Source organism: Lissotriton helveticus, chromosome 3_1 (assembly GCF_964261635.1).
Source record: "Lissotriton helveticus chromosome 3_1, aLisHel1.1, whole genome shotgun sequence".
NCBI classification, from domain to species: Eukaryota; Metazoa; Chordata; class Amphibia; order Caudata; family Salamandridae; genus Lissotriton; species Lissotriton helveticus.
The window spans coordinates 2,027,388,201-2,027,404,740 of NC_136061.1; the positions used below are offsets into that span (position 1 = coordinate 2,027,388,201).

The 16,540-nt window shown below is 41.4% G+C and overlaps 1 protein-coding gene across 2 annotated transcripts in view; it reads right to left on the reverse strand.

Moving 5' to 3' along the window:
* Nucleotides 1-16,540, reverse strand: part of SLCO3A1 (solute carrier organic anion transporter family member 3A1) — a 745,165-nt gene that overhangs the window by 165,637 nt on the left and 562,988 nt on the right. For both annotated transcript variants that reach the window (XM_078683157.1, XM_078683156.1), the window contains exon 4: nt 290-553. In XM_078683157.1, the coding sequence (XP_078539283.1) occupies nt 290-553 (264 nt within the window). The remainder of the gene's footprint in view (nt 1-289; nt 554-16,540) is intronic.

Sequence of the window (16,540 nt, forward strand, 5' to 3'; positions counted from 1 at the left end):
CCAGGTTCCCAACACGTGGGCGGAGCAAAAGCCCCTTTCTCCTGGTGATTTCACATAATTGTTTGGCAACAGCTGCGCTTTTAAGCCAGAATATACAAATTACGTTATTTTCTACAAAATCATAAGTCTCCATAACAGATACATGCGATGCAAATCTTAACAATACATTTAGATATTTATATTCCAAAGAAGAGAATCAGAATTGATTACACGGTGATTACATTGCCATTAAAAACAGCGGTGTTGTCATTTATACAAGATAAAATGATTTCAACTAAAGCATGGTCACCTTTCAGCTGCTGGAAGCAGGATGCACTGTCGTCTGGCTCCAGCGGATGCCCCAGCACCCCATTGCTGGGCTTGGGTCTTTCAAAATCTCTGTCAGGAAGCATGGTTTGCTCACTTTCACAGGAGGGGTCCATGCTCGGAGTCAGGGACTGAGGAAATCCAAACATCAAAAGAGACGAGAAGAAGAGTAAGGCACCACAGAGCAGGAACCCTGCCCACCAGGCACCGATCCACCGGGGGTCATCTGGCGTGATATCAAGCTTACCTATGAATATCAAGGTGAAATGTTTAGCTTAGTGAAAAAACGTAGTAGTGCTAAATTCATCACAGCAAAACAAAACTAGCAGGAATAATTGCTTGCATGTTGTAAAAATGTAATTGATTACGCTTTGGGGCTTCAACAAGCGGGAGGGAACTGCCACAGAACTGATACAATAGATTACAATGTAACGTTCTGCAAACCTCTATGCAACGTACGTTTTAAGCAGTGAAGAAAATATTTTCAGCTCAAACCAGCATCCATGATGCATCTATCCATCCATCTCTGTTGCAGTCTGAACTAATAATTCTCTCTCTGATAGAAAACCCACTTCCCAATATCGGAGAAAAAATACCAATGTTATATTACTTCACCCAGCTTTTACCAATACTGCGGATATTATTAACTCTGGGATGTGGCAATATAATGATATTCTGAATTGTACTCTGTTGGTGCACTAAGAAATGGGGAATTGCTGTCGGAGTGGAGTTACTGCACCTAATGTAGAAAGGGAATATTTAAAAGGTTTGATCAATTACGTTTAGATTGCCCTTATAATCTGGAGAAAAGGAAATTTAGTTGGGAACATGGTCGGATACATTTTGTACTTGTTATCAAAGAGCCAAACGGTAGTATCTGGAAACAGAAATTCAATACAGTATGTATAATTTCACATATACCTCAAAATTTCACTTATGGCTGGAATAGAGAGGCCTTATTAAAACAATATTTTCAGCTGCATGCAACCGGGAAATAAAATCTAACCGTTATAACATTCAAAATGCTTATTCTTTAATGGAGAACTTTTGAGTAACTTGATGGTGATCTCTTTACACCACCAAAATTAGCAGCACTTCAGCACTAGTCAGGACTTCGATTCCTGTCACCCATCTGCCTACATTTAATCCTTTGCTGTTACCTTTTAAATCCGGTGGTGAACTGCAAAGTCTGCTCTTTTTTCCTGGTTCTAGGTCCATTAACTGCTCGATCTTTATGCACTCATATCTCTTAATTTATTGTGCAATTTAAGTGGTATATTGCAAAGTCTGCTCTTCACCTTCTCAGACCCCAGTAATCTAAGCTCCATTACCCCCCAATCCTAGTAATCCCCTCAACTCTCTCTCCTAGAACTGTTTCTCCAAGCCACAATCCCTAACTTGCCCCTAAAATAAACGCTAATACAAACAACCTCATCCAGATTGAGCACACAAAGATTCATAATCCCCCTGCCACAGTTAAACCCTCTTTCAGGGCTTCCTACACAATGTCAGATGAGCCTTAACACCACTCTCTGATAACCTCACTAATTGCATCCACGAAAGTTGACATGCTTTCCATATCTAAGTCTTGGCTCAATTCCTTATCACATATCATTACGGGCTTCATTGACGCTCATGAATACAAAATTCCTAGAGTCGACAGTCCAGAGTAGAAGGGGGTCTTGCACTTATTGTCATAGACTCTATTCCCTGTAAATTCTATTCACGCCCTCCTTGTCATTCTTTGAAAATCCAAACTTAGCCATCTCCACTTCACATTCTTCTTCTTCATTATGTACATACCTCCAAAGCCATCCAATAACTTAATTGTACACATCTCCAAATACATCTCTGTTACTCAAACCCTGTTAAACAACATCTCAATATGGGAAACTGCAACACGGACTGGGGAAACTCCCTCTGAAAACAAACTATTCCTGGACTTTCAGAACATAACAAGCTCTCAACTTGTTACAACTCATTACTCAGCTGACCCAAACCAAAGGCAGAACCCTAAATCTGATTTCCATCACTTGCGCTGAAAGTGGCATCTGCATTAATTGGAAACCCATGTGAAACTGAATGAATTAGGAAGGCTTATCCTGATTAATTCAGTTTCAGGCTGGTTTCTGGCTAATGTGTATACCACTTTCAGTACACTACATAAATTTGCAGGTGGCTTTAAATTACCCCTTTTAATTTTAAGTTCTATTACGTTTGGCCATTCATCTCTAAATTGTATTATTCAATTTACATGCTAATTGACGCTCTTGCATATTTAAACTCCTCTTTGTCCTAATGATGACCAGATCACTTATTAGGGTTCAAATGCTGTGATGCTTTTGACAACTGGAAAATAATAATAGTATTCATATTGCCAGATTACTGAGATTTGTACTCATTATATGGGGTATTGTGCTGATCTTTTGTCTTTTTCGTTTCTGTAGAAATCTTGCATAGTTTTTTCATCATGTTCAACGTGTGATCACTTGAGCGCTGGGCACTGATTAAATTAAATATGATCAGTTTTGAAACATATATATTCAACTATCTTGATATGAAAACTGTTGGCAGACAATTCAGATTCAATTCCTTTTGGGATATAATGGGCGATCATTGAATGACTCACAACTCTTTTGAGTTCCAATTCGAACAGTTATTGTAAATTTGTATAACTTTCTAAACGTGGCATCATCACAACTGTACCTTAAAATGTATCTTTACCATTAGAGAGGGCTTTAAATAACAATTACTTAGACACCAAACAAGATATTTCTAACTGTTCCCAATTAAAGTTATCACTTATTAAATGTAATAAGGTGGCCAAATGTTATCCTATAGGAGTGGTAAGCCACACCTAAGGGAAAAACAAATTTGGGATTTGTCACTATCAGGACATGTAAAACTTAAAAGTATATGTCCCACTTTTTAAATACACTGCACCCTGCCCTATAGGCTGTGTAGGGACTACTTTAGGAGAGACATATATTTACTAAAAGAAGGTTTTAGGCCTGGCAAGGGATTCATTTGGCCAGGTCGGATTGACAGTTCAAAACTGCACACATGCTGCAATGGAAGGCCTGAGACATGTTTTAAAGGGCAACTTAAGTGAGTAACACAATAATTGCTGCAGGCCCACTGGCAGCGTTTAATATATCGGCCCGGGGTACGGTGAACCACTTTACTAGGGACTTAAAAGAATAATTAGCTGCACACCAGTTTTACCATATTTAGGTAGTGTGCATAAGCACTTTAGCACTGGTTAGGAGAGGTAAAGTGCATATAGTCCTAAGGCCAACAATAATGAATTCAGAAAAACAGGAGGTGATAAGGCAGAAAGATTGGGGAAAGACCCCACTAGGCTTACTGGTCTAACAGTGAGACAAACATTGACATCTAAAATACAGAATAGAAAGAATCACATATTCAGAAGCAAATTGACCTTTTTCTTAGCAAGGCAAACACCTCTACAATCTCACCAATGAGAAAACTACAGTATCCGAATGTGCCCTTTCTAACCATCACAATATAATATAATGAATTCCTAGAGTTTCTCACTATGAAAATTGCTAAATTAGGAAAGAATCTCACTTCCTCTGAATCATCAAACCCTACACTCTTTCCCAAAACAGCCAGCACTTTCTTTGATATTTTAGATTAGATGAACTTGCCAAAATAATCAATCTTAAGTGACCTAATTATTACTTTATTAGCCGTTTGCCTGCCAAGCTACTAAAGGACCACTTCCACCTCTTAGCTGCCTAGAGTAAACCACTTATCAATGCATCTCTGCAACAAATCACCTGGTGCAAATTTCACCAATTCTAAGAAAGGCCAACGCCGACTCTGGAAACTCTTGAAAATTATAGGCCGATTACCAATTTATGGTGGTTTGGTTAAGCCATTGAAAAATGCATTTTTAAAAAGAAAATAGCAGATTCATATAGCCCAAACTAGACTCAAAGGTACTGGAGTGCTTTACACGTGCACCAGCTACGTTACACAAGGACACAGTCATATGTCTAAAGGATTCAGAGATGGCTACAGCTGTGAAACAGAAACTATATAAGCCCTCAATGGCATTCTTCAAATCTTGCTTCCATGTTACCTAAAACTCTCCTCACTCAATAACATCCCAATCAGCAAGAGAAGATTAGAAAAGATTTATTCATGGGCAACAGACAATTCCCTGGAACTCAACCTTCAGAAAACCAGATTTTTACTATTAGACAGAAATCTCAATAAAAAGATTGGCATAGCCTTAATTGCAATGTTAACACATTGTGTATATTCATACTTCCTAACTGATATCAAATCCCTTGAATTTGCCTTTTACAGAACCCTCTTACTTGAAACATGAGTCAATAAAATATCCTGATCTGCAAATTTTTGCATACGCCAACAAAAAAGAAAAAAATGGTCTCCAAGGGTCAAAAAAATGTAGCGTCTCATGCACTTGTTAATCTCATTGATATTTAGAGACTTCTACTGGCTCCACACCAAGGCCATAATTCAATCTAAAATCTGCTGACTCACATTTAAATTCCTACACCATCAAACCCAGTTACCTATAAGGTGTCTTGAGCATCTCTAGTGGTTTCAGAATTCCTGCAGCAAAAACCCTTCCTGCTCGAGCCACTTAAATTCAGAACATTGCTAGCTCAAAAGACAAACCTATTCTGAGTTTGCCCCTGCAATCTGGAGCCTCCTCACAATTTAACTAACAAAGGCCTCTGATCTTCTCTTCTTCAGAAAAGTCTCAAAACTCACCTCATAACAAGATACCTACATGAGAACTACTCTACTCAACCCAAATGCCCACAGGTAGTCACAGGAAACCCACATTCCATCCTTACCCACTTCCCTACCTCTCCTTCTGACCTATTTGTTCTGTTTGTCTTACAAAGCTCAACAATTTGTTTTTCTCAATCTTCATTACATCTACTCCTTTACACTCTAAACCCCCATGCCTGATGTCTGTTGAACTTACTTACAGTTCTGTTATTGTTGCTTTATTGTAACCATACCTGAGCTAAACTGAGCTATAGAAAATAAACTTAAATACATAAATAAAAGTTGTGCAGACAGATATTTTACTGTTATAATGTCACAAATACCTGAATGCTGACAACTTCCTCATTCCTCTTTCTTGTGTGTCAGGGTCCATATTACACGATGTGCATTCACACCTTGAAAATAGGCTACTCTTCTTTTAAAAAGTAGATCCTCTTAAACGGTCTAAGAATAGACCATTCTCATTTTCTCTTTAGTCTACATTTGTGTGATAGTTACTTTTCCTGCAATGAGTATGGTGGTGGGCACAGTACTCTGTGTGGCCTTTGCCATATTAGAATGAATGCAAAGTTAGAGGAGCACTCCTTATTTGTTGTTTTTACTATAACTATCTCTTTGCTGATTTGAATATTTAATCTAAGCGTGCTATGGAGGTGGCACGTTTGTCCTGACCGTGCCTGACTATTAATTTTATCTTAAGTGTTAGAAGCACTTAACCTCTATGCACTGTTGCTATGGCGGTATAAACCTTCAATTCTACTTTTATCCAATACACATATTTTCATGCATACTTGCATATATCATCCTAGCCCTACAAGTTGATATAATATATGTGCAAAGAAAAAATTCTTTACACTGCACCTACCTCTGAATTGACACCCGGAGTGAACAGAGCTCCAAGGCACTTAAGCTGTATCTATGCTGTACCAACATATGTAATGTAACTGCCCCTGCCCCCTTTCCGTATGCTATACCTAGATGCACTGGTAACACGCAATTATATGACCTGAACACTTAATGCATACTCATGGACCTACCGCACTTGCAGCATGTTGCACCATCAGTTGCATCATTTTCAGATTCCAACAAATATTCAGTAGGAAATTAGGTTAATATAAGGGGTTAAAAAGTGTCCACCTCAAAGGATAAAGCCATAACCTGCTAGTTGTCACACATATTACATTAAATAAACCTATGCTTGAGCCTTGGTAATGTGACATGAAGCAGGTTTCAATTAAAAAAAAAATTGTAAAGTATTTAGGAAGTGCATACAGAGGAGAAAAAGTCACACAAAACACAACAGAATTCAACAGCCAATTTTAACATGAAGAGAACAATTTTCTGGGTAACATAAAACCACAATGACAAAAATCCAATAAGGTGAACAAGACATTTAAAAAAGATTCAAGTGTAGATAGTGGGAACAAGCACAAAGTGCCAATGATAGTTTATGGAAGCGATATACTGCGATCTAAGAGTGATTTGAGGCTGTCTGTGATGGAGCTCTGCTTGGATGCACCAAGTGGCTTAGTTTCAGTGAAATGTCCGGTCTTCATATAAGGAGTATGACACTTTTTGCTCGAAAAGAGTAGAACATTCTACTAAGTCCCAATTCAGATAGGAACTATATCACTTTTTTGAGAAGAAACATCATCCCAGACCAGACGCAGCTGAAATTTTAGCTGCAGCTGTGGAAAACCGGGCCTGATGCTTGAAAGCAAGTTTGTCCCACTGTAACTTTGGTGATTTCTCGCTGAAATCTTTTTTAGTCCCAATGCAGAATTGAACTCAGTTGTGTTGAGTTGCTGGTAGCCTTAAGTGGGCTAAAGCTGAAATTCAATCCAATGCTGTGGAACTTCCAGTCAGAGAGTTTTCCCCATGGGTCCCCCTGTAGCTCTGGAGAACAATTTTTAGAAGTACACTTCGGAGGCTCTCAAGGTATCACGCAAAAACTAACAGCAACATCCAGTCCTATTGGAGCTTGTTGTGTCTCAGTAGCCACATGGTAGGTGTGTCAACTGCCCCGTGGAGTACACTTCTTTTTTCTTTGTCTAGGGCACATGAGGGAACAGGTTCAGTCCTTCAAGGATCCTCTCAGGTCAGACAAAAGGTCCAGTCTGCTTCTGATCTTCCACAGGTCCAGTAAGTATTCTCAGGAAGGTTAGGTGAAGGTCCAGCTTTGTAACGTTCATCAGCCTGTGGGAAAGGAGCACTCTAAGACCCTCCTACTCCCTGCCGCGGTCCTTGCAGTTAACAGTGGTGGGGCGAGGGGCCGCGTGGGGGTATTCCGAGGGACGATGCAGAAGGAAAATTAATTATTTATTAAATGTTCTCTCTGCACCGACCCTCAGGACACCCCCCATGCGGCCCCACTGCTGTTATCTGCACAAACCGCTGCTGCCTACATACCCGCTGACCAATGGGGGAAAGGTTCTCAGGTCCTGCGCTACTTACTTTTATCAGTAATTCCTTTTTGCATTGCTGCAAACAGGCCCAAAATGACAGACTAAACTTGGGCTCTGAGAGCTGGGGTTGTGTATGGGAGGGTAGTATAGAAATCACCAGTGTATTCTACAGCTAACATTAAAATCCATTTTGAAGCAGGCCCTGAACCTAGAATAAAACAAGAGACAGAAGACTGGTAGGACACAAGCTGGGCCCTTCAGCAAACTAATGGGAAACAAAAGAATTGTGTTCTGGTCCTATTTGATCCCTATTCAAGGGCACAAGTATTTACATCTGCCCCTGTCAGGCCTGTCAGACAGGATTTGACAACGTTGTTCCAACAGAATGCAAACTCACCCTAAATATTCTGAAGAGCTCAAACCAGTCATTCCTGCTCATTCAGGTTGACCTGTCAATCAAACTGAACTACAGCGTAGCACCTCAGTCACACCGCATTCAGGAAATATTTCGGCTGACCAGCTGTCAGAGGCTAATACTAATTAGCCTCCTAAAGGTTCAGGTGGGAAAAGTTCACTTTCTAAATGTTATTTTGCTTGAAAATGTATTACAAATCCAACATCACTGTTAAATTGAATTTTTAAGAACTATTAGAAGTAGTAATGTAATTATTTTTGTAGCTGGTCCCATTCTCGGAATAGCAGTATTACTATTTTAATCTACACTCTAATTTTTTACATAGGACAGCTTAGCCTGCCACACTGAAAACAGCTTTTGTACCCTTGTTGCTCTAGGGATATTGTGCCTGTAATTTCCGACATGCCCCACTTTTAAATGCCATTCATGCTGCCTTGTTGGCTACAAACCCTACATAGCAAGACTTACTAATACTCAAAGGGAGGTCTTTAGCTGTCATAAAGTGTTATTTTTAACAGGTCATACAGAAGGTTTTATTCTGCAGCAGTCAAGGATAGGCTTAGAGCCATGTTTTCAGTGTCAGTGTCACTGTAGTGAATGGCACAATAGGTGCTGCCGTCCACAAGTGGCATTTACATTTACATGCCTCGGGTGTATATCTGCACCAGACACTATGGCCTTTTCTGTAGGTCAAAGGTGCTCAAAAGGTTTTAAGACAATGTTGACATGTTTTAGGGTTAGAGCACAAACACTGGGCACTGGATAGCAGATTACCAGCAGGTAAGTCCCCAAAAAATGAAAAACTTTGTGTGACAAACACAACTGGGGGTGACAATCCAAAATAGGTTCAGTTTGCAACAGTTTTTATTCCAAAAAGACAAAAAGTTACTAAACAAAATCTGTCACATGTGATGCAATACAGTGGTAAACACTTTGCAATAGTTAACCTTGCAATAGCTGATTTCTGGATTCAGCCATTAGTGTACTAGTCAGGTGAACCCGTTACCCTGACAGTATTCATGTCCCCTATTGGTGGGCTGAGGAAGGGCTTTTGCTACTGGAATGAAAGAAATCATGGTCGATTTCAATGTAAATTGTACTGGGTGTAAATAACTTACATCACATGAAAATATTTTGCTTCTTATACATTCATTTTCATGTCACCAAAGTGCAGACACTGTTCTGCAAACACCAGCTACTTCAGGAGTCATCATCATAAACTTTATTTTCGATCACATGAATCTTATAAAAGATCATTTCATAGTATTTTACAAACATAACAATCATAATTTAAAAATAATGTTAAGAAATGAGAAAAAAGAACAGTAAAACACAGAACTGCCTCCCTACAAAGACTGGGTTAAATGTCCCGTTAGCATCATAATATGACATTGCTATATGCGATGTTACTCTAATCCAGAGGTCTTCAAACTGTGGGGCACGCCCCTCTGGGGGGCGTGAATGGGTTCCCAGGGGGGCGTGAATCACTCAGTAAATACATGTAAATCAAGATGGCCTGGAAATACGCCGTGTATTTGCTGCATTTCCAGGCTGTCTTCATTTATTCCGAGCCCTAGTAGTAAAAGTGAGAACTGAGGTGGGGGCAGGGGTCAGTGAGTGTGCTGGCAGGGTCAGTATTCATACTCTGGGAACGCTGTATGTTTCTTTCAAATAGAGGCGAGCCAGAGCCGAGGGTCTGGCTTGCATCCTAGAGCCTGAGCAGGTGCCAAGCACTGAAAATATTTGCTAGCTAAATCATACAACAAACATCAAGTAAAATATGATAAGGCCTCCTCAAAGTTCCTAAAAGTGTATTTCTTTAACCTGTCGAAGCTTTTACATTAATAAGGCGCACTATATTCCGCAGTGAAAAGTACTTATTAAAAGTGATAGTTTTGTAAAACTGGTCATCTAAACTCACATTTAAAAGTGCTTTCCTACGCAATAGTGAAGAAAACCGTTTTAGTGAAATATAATATTTGCCTAAGATCACACAATTTGATAAGCGAGGAGCCCGCGATTTATCCAGGTTTTCTGGTTACATTTTTTGCAATTCAGCAGAAAATGGGTATCGATTTGCCTTGCCTTATGTTAAGGGTTTGGTTTTACCTCTTGCTTATTTTTTCTGCAGTTTGTAAATACAGAGTGAACTCAACCAGGGATGGCCGAGTGCTTTACATGAGCACCAGTTACATTACACAAGGTAGAGACTTGCACCTGGATCCCCACTTCAGCATTATGCAGCTCTGTCCCTAATGGCAGATCCTGGGAAAAGGGAGGGAGGCAGGTAGAAGCCACATGAAAGCTCTGCTCCTTATGGGCTCGAGCCTCCATTAGGACCTCGAGCTGAGCCAGAGCACGGATTCAGACTCGCGCCTTCAGTGGCTCGTTCATCTATACTTTCAACTCAACAAACTTTGTGGGATTTGTGATGCCATATTAGAGCACACTGTTCAAGTAGATTAAATAGTCTTCTGCTTTTTGGTGTACATAGTTGGCACAATTCGCAACTCTTTTATGCATCTCTGCCCAACCTCGCTGCAAAAAAATTAAAATAAATATCTGTTGTTTAAGTCCAAGTCTTTGTTTCATATATTGAGAATGCATTGACAACAGGGCGACCATGAGAGATGTTCCTAATTTCAGACTTTTTGCGTTCTGAATTGACCATGTGCTTTGTGGCCCTCTGCAAATAACACAAAACATATTTTCTATGTACGGCATCCATTTTTTATTGGACATAAGTTGCATTTTTCAACATCCCGTTGATTCAAACCTCTACGTCCACTTTCATGTGTGTAATCCATCACCTCCTCAGGATTCTTTTTCAGTAATCTCTCAAATAGTTCCTTTTATCACAACCCCCTTTACCACTTGTCATCACGTTATCCTTCTAAGACCTATACCTCTTAAATCTGTCACACAAAGAACTTGTTGGATACTGAAACATAAATATATTGAGGAGAATTAAGGAACTAGGGGGCATATTTACAATAAAGTGGCGTGGCGAAGCGTGTCATTAAGCCAAGAAGGCTAGCGACACTCTCCTTCACTTTAGAAATGCAGGACTGCGCCATATTTACAAGAATATGGTGCAAACTTGCATTGGTGCTAAATTTAGCTGTCTAGCAGCTACGCAGGCACCATAGTGCAAGGCTGTCTGCGTTGAGGGTAAGATTATTTATGTCAGAGGTCTTTAAACTGTGGGGTGTGCTCTCTGGGGGGGCATGGATGGGTTCCCAGGGGGGCGCAAATACCTCTTCAAATACATGTAAATGAAGGTGGCCTGGAAGTACAGTGTATTTGCTGCATTTCCAGGCTTCAGAAAGGGCCATTCATTAGTGCAGCAGGTGCTGATGCCAGGTGTGTAAGTGGCCACTGTTAGTTATCTTTAATGAAGCAGATGCTGCAGGGCAGGGGCCCAGGGGTTAGAGGGGCCACTGCTTCACAATTATGACAGTCTATCTTTAAAAAAGGCGCATGGGATCTTATTTTCCTTTCTAGCATAATGACTGAGGGCACTCTTGCAGAAACAAAAGGGATACAACATGTTGGAGCACTTTTTTTCGAACTGGACAAAGAGCCCGTTTGAAGATTGAAGTGATGGTCAGGCATGATGGGGAAGAGTTAAAAGATGCAGAGGAGATAGCCTGCTACTCAGGAATGCAGTTATCATTAGTGCAGTAGGTGTAATTGCATTGGGATCCTAGAGTGTGAGCAAATATCCGAGTGGTATTTTTGGGACAATACATGTTTTTGTTTGATTAATTTGCTGTTCTATAAGTCTCATATTTAGTGTGGTTCATGAACTATAGAAAAAGTACTCCTGAAATCATCTCATAAGCCCTGCTCTCCCAATCCTTGCCATAAAGTTTTGGAGGGGGGCCCTACTGCAAAACATTTTGCTTAGGGGGGCTCAGAACAAAAAAGTTTGAAGACCTCTGCTATAATGATGTATAGCCCCATAAATGCACAATTGTTCCTAGAACAACATGCATGTCCTTAATTTTTAAATAAACAATAAAACAAGGTCACTGACCCAGCCCATACATAAATATTTAAAAGGAAGGTCCTAATGCCTAAAAAGATACATCTCAATAAATAGTATAGTGAAAAACCTTCTCACAGTACTAAATCAGAAGTATCACGCAATACACTTTGAATGTCTAATCCATAAGGCCATCAGGAATTATGCAAAAACAAATACCTCATCTCTCCATGTGTCAGTGCTAAGAATTCTGAAGCAATTCAAAATGGTGTCTGGAACCAATACACCCACATAGAGAAACAATCCACTTGGACCTCAAATTTCTGTAGTAAGTGCAGAAGAAGAATAAATTACCATGGATTCAGGTCCTCCTTCACATGCTGGACATAGATCATCAAGTGGGGCTTGGGTTCGCCATCTACTGCAGAACACCCTCGTAGGGAGTGTCCTGTACCTAAACTGAAGGAACAACTTCGATGCCATAGCTGGAACAATCTCATCAATAGTGCGTTCATATTGGGGATAGCACTTAAAATCTATGAACACTAGAGTAAGCGATCCCATAGATTTGGTCACACTTTCCACCCAATGAATTCACAGTAGATTTCTTTAACTCTGTCTCTGGAAATCTGAGACATCTTCTCTAGTTCTCTCCAGTACATTTCCCATTCCAGGTTTCACAAAAGAGACCTAAGGGAACATAACCAGGACATTTTGCTAACACATGGGGATAGGATCCATAAGACCTACACGGTAGGGAGCGAGTGCTTCAGTAGATGATACCCTATGACAAAACATTAAAAGCCTGAACACTATTTTCTGTACAATCTTCCTTTGGGCCAAATTTAGGTAAACTGGGTCTAAGGGGTACTTGCAGGAATATTGAGTAAAGCTCTTTTAAATCGATGGTCAATCACTGATAAACTATCAGTGTTCCAACACCTCCACAATTTTGCTCCATACATAAATGAACTTAGGGCCTTAGTAGTGTAAATTTCGAGTGCTGGGGCCACTTTTCTTGACACAGTTATTCTATGTATCTTTCTTATATGTGAAGTTTGCTAGATAAGTGAGAGATGTGCTTTCTCGAGCTGTGGAGCCAAACGCAAATTTGGGGTGAGTCCTATACCAAAATAATCGAGATGGAGACCAATTCGATAGGGTGCCCCCAACAAACATGCATCTCTTAGATGGCTTCAAAACACCATTGGAGAATACCATATACTTTCTTTATATCATTCAGCTCCAACCCTCGATCATCACAAAAAATAATTACAATTATTCAGTAGCTGTTGGAGCCCTAGAGGAGACTTTGATAACAGTAGAGTTGGTGAAGAGAAGGGCCAGGGCCCTGCACCCCGACTTTTGGGGGTGTTGCACGCATCTCTGTGAAGATAACAAAGTATCGTTAATGAATAGCAAAAACAGTGTGGGTGCTAAAATGCACCCCTGTCTGAATCAATGAACGATCTTAAAGGGCTCTCGTAGCTGTCCCATCGCTCCCCACCCTACCTGGTTCATATTATCTGCATGTATTCTCCTCAAGATATCCAATACATTTTCTCCGATCCCCATCTCAGCCAGCACCTTCCAGTTTTTGCCCTGTGACACCAGGTCAAACCAGTTTGCAAATTCATGAACGCTACATACATTTTGCCCCCTTTTATTATCACCTCTTTCAAAATACAGATAAAATGGAAAACCTGATCCAGAGTACTAATATTGGCACAGAACCCCGCCTGAAAATCAGACAGGATATTTCCTTCTCTAATCCACTCCTGGAGACGCCCCAATATTTGTTTACAAAACATTTTCTGCAAATAATCTATTCAAACTGGTATAATCTCCGGCAGATTCCAAGAAGGGGAAATCTCAACACTTCTGGGTCTTCCTTGTATAAGTTGTTTGGGATCCTTTCCAGGCCTGGGCTCTGGCTGGGATACATGTGCTAATTGCTGCAAAGGTTTCTTTGGAGAAAAGTGCAAGGGCATCTCACTTATTAAGTGGGACCCTTTCCAGAAAACTACAATTTTCCTCTTCCTCGCCACTTTCATGTGAGTACAAGCCACCAAAATGATGTGTCCACTCATTAGGTTGGACAGTAAATTCAAGGGTGGTCTTTGGGCCATTCAGACACAATGCTGCTTTCTTCCAGAAATATTAGTTATTTTTTTCTATCAGGGCTTTGTAGAGGGTGGATCATAGCGAGCATTCCCATTGCCTCTTGGGGCAGTCCAGTGTCAGTATGTACATAACTCTGCACCTTGCTAGAGCCTCACGTGAATTGGATTTTGCTGCCAATAGGAGTTCCCCCTCCACCTTCCTACATTCCTGATTGCACCAAACGACTGCTTTTGATGGATTCCTTCCCACCTGTTTGTCTTGGGCAAAGATATCCCTAATCTGCAAGTATAATGCATTGTGTCTGTTTTTCATTTTCTCTTTTTTAGGTTCTTCGGGAAGGGAGGACAGAAAATCCACCTCCTTTGTTATTTTACTCTTAACAATTTCAAAGGACACAAGGTTTTTTCCACCCACTCCCATCTTATAGTCCTTAAATTATTGGCTTGGCTTATCTGTTTCTCTTATCTGGCCGATGATAGCAGTCCAGTAGAACAGAGATACCCCTTGGGGGGGTGATTCAGGCACTTTATAAATCAAATCAAGTCTGCTGGCCATTATCGTGCAGAGACCCATCACATCTATCTGCTACCACCTTCGACTGTTTAGCTATGCGCAAAACCAGGTCTTTGGCTACCCTTTCCTCCCTATCCTCCGCCCACTTTTTTTAAGGCTGCTGCCTCCTCCTTGAGTCCCTCAATTGTACCCCTTACACTTTGAAACAGGGATTGAACATGCCACATTTTACCCCTCTGCTCTGTTGTCCACTACAGATAGGGCGACATACCGATTGCGGCATTCAAGCTGTTTAACCACCTGGGTGCCTAGAGACTGCTCAGAAACACAGGAGTGTGCCTCCTACACCACCAGTGCCTAAGTGAGTGCCATTGTGAGTGCTCTGGCAAGGTTTACTAAACATTTGTGGAATGCGCTTGGCAGTTGTCTTTTTGGGATTGGGGGTGGGTAGAACATCAGGTGAGTTTGGGATTGAGGCCTTTGGGGAATTGAGTGTAGGGGATTGTGGTGGGTTTACAATTTCTTAGCACTCAGATAACAGAGTACCGATCATGTCGATGACATTATTACCAGTTGCACCAGAAGACAATTTTTTCTCAGGGGCCCAATCCTGGGCTTTCCTTTTAACCATTATCGCACAAAAAACAAACGTATTAACGCACACAATACTGCGAAAGTAGGAAATGTCACACGGTCCCAGAGGTGAACCTGCACAAGAGGCTTTTCTTCCAACCTAACGAGTGGTATCAGTGCAAGGGGTGCCCAAGACAAATATTAAGTCTGAGAGTCAGTACAGAGCAGGGTGGTGAAATAAAATACAATGAAACAAACTGGAACAGCCCTTTCGAGGGAGAGTTATGGCTGGGAGACAAAATCAAGAGTACCTTTATTGGTGGTTAGGTGATATTTCATCTGAAGATGGCAGGGGCACTTAGGTGCAGGGACAATGGGGTGGTCAGGCTCTGCCACCTCCTGTTGTGATGGGCACAGGACAGGCCCAGCCTTCACCTTGGCTTTGCCTGGGCAAGGCCTGTGTGCCTGTGTGTGTCCCGCGATGAGGGCTTGCAGAGGTCCTTATCAGCATGTCAGCAGCTAGCCACACCCCTCCTGTGCTGGCTCTACAAGGGCTCCCCCAAGTGCATGCTGGAGAGGGGGAAGGAGTCAGTAGTGTTACATAGTCCCTGCATTCCCTGTGGTGTAGTGGCCCCCAAGTGCCCTCTCAGCACCGTACCCAGACCTGGGAGCACCTGATTAAGTCTGGAGGGGGGCCCTTTATGTATCTTGCAGGGGGACCCCCTCAAATTAAGTTAAGGAGACCCTTGAAGTCAAGATGACCTGTGGGGCTCAGAGAGCTCTTTGTTGGCAACTGAGTTGTCCAGCGATGAGGGCGTGTAGAGGCACTTATCAGTGCATCAGCAGCTGGACACACCCCCTCCTGTGCTGGGTCTGCAAGTGCACCTCCTGCTGTGTGCTGGAGCTGCAGTGGGAGACGCAGTCCCCTGAAGCCATGCTGGTCTGTGGGGGTCGGAGAGCCCTTTGCTGGCAAGTGAGTTGTCATGCTCTGTGTATTTGCAGAGGCACTTATCAGAACGTCAGCAGCTTGCCACACCCCCTCCTGTGCTGACTCTGCAAGTGCCTCCTGGCACGTGCTGGAGTGGGGGAAGGAGTCCGCTGAAGTCAAGATGGTCCATGGGGCCAGAGAGCGCTTTGCTGGAAGTGAGCTTAATCATTAATTGTAGATGAATAGCATTTTCAATAGGATCTGGGGAACATCTATTAGTAACCTTTAATATGTTTGTCTTAGAAAGACAAAATAAAAAATTAATGCTGCATAATTTGCCTTTTCTCGCTAACACATTTAGTAAACTGTGCCACATAATTTGGTCCTTGACGGATGTGTGTGTCCAGTGGCCCTATCTGTACCTAAAAGTGAGTGACTTCTGAGATGTGCCTATCAGTGATGTGTTATGTTTGAGTGACAGATGTCTTTTTTAA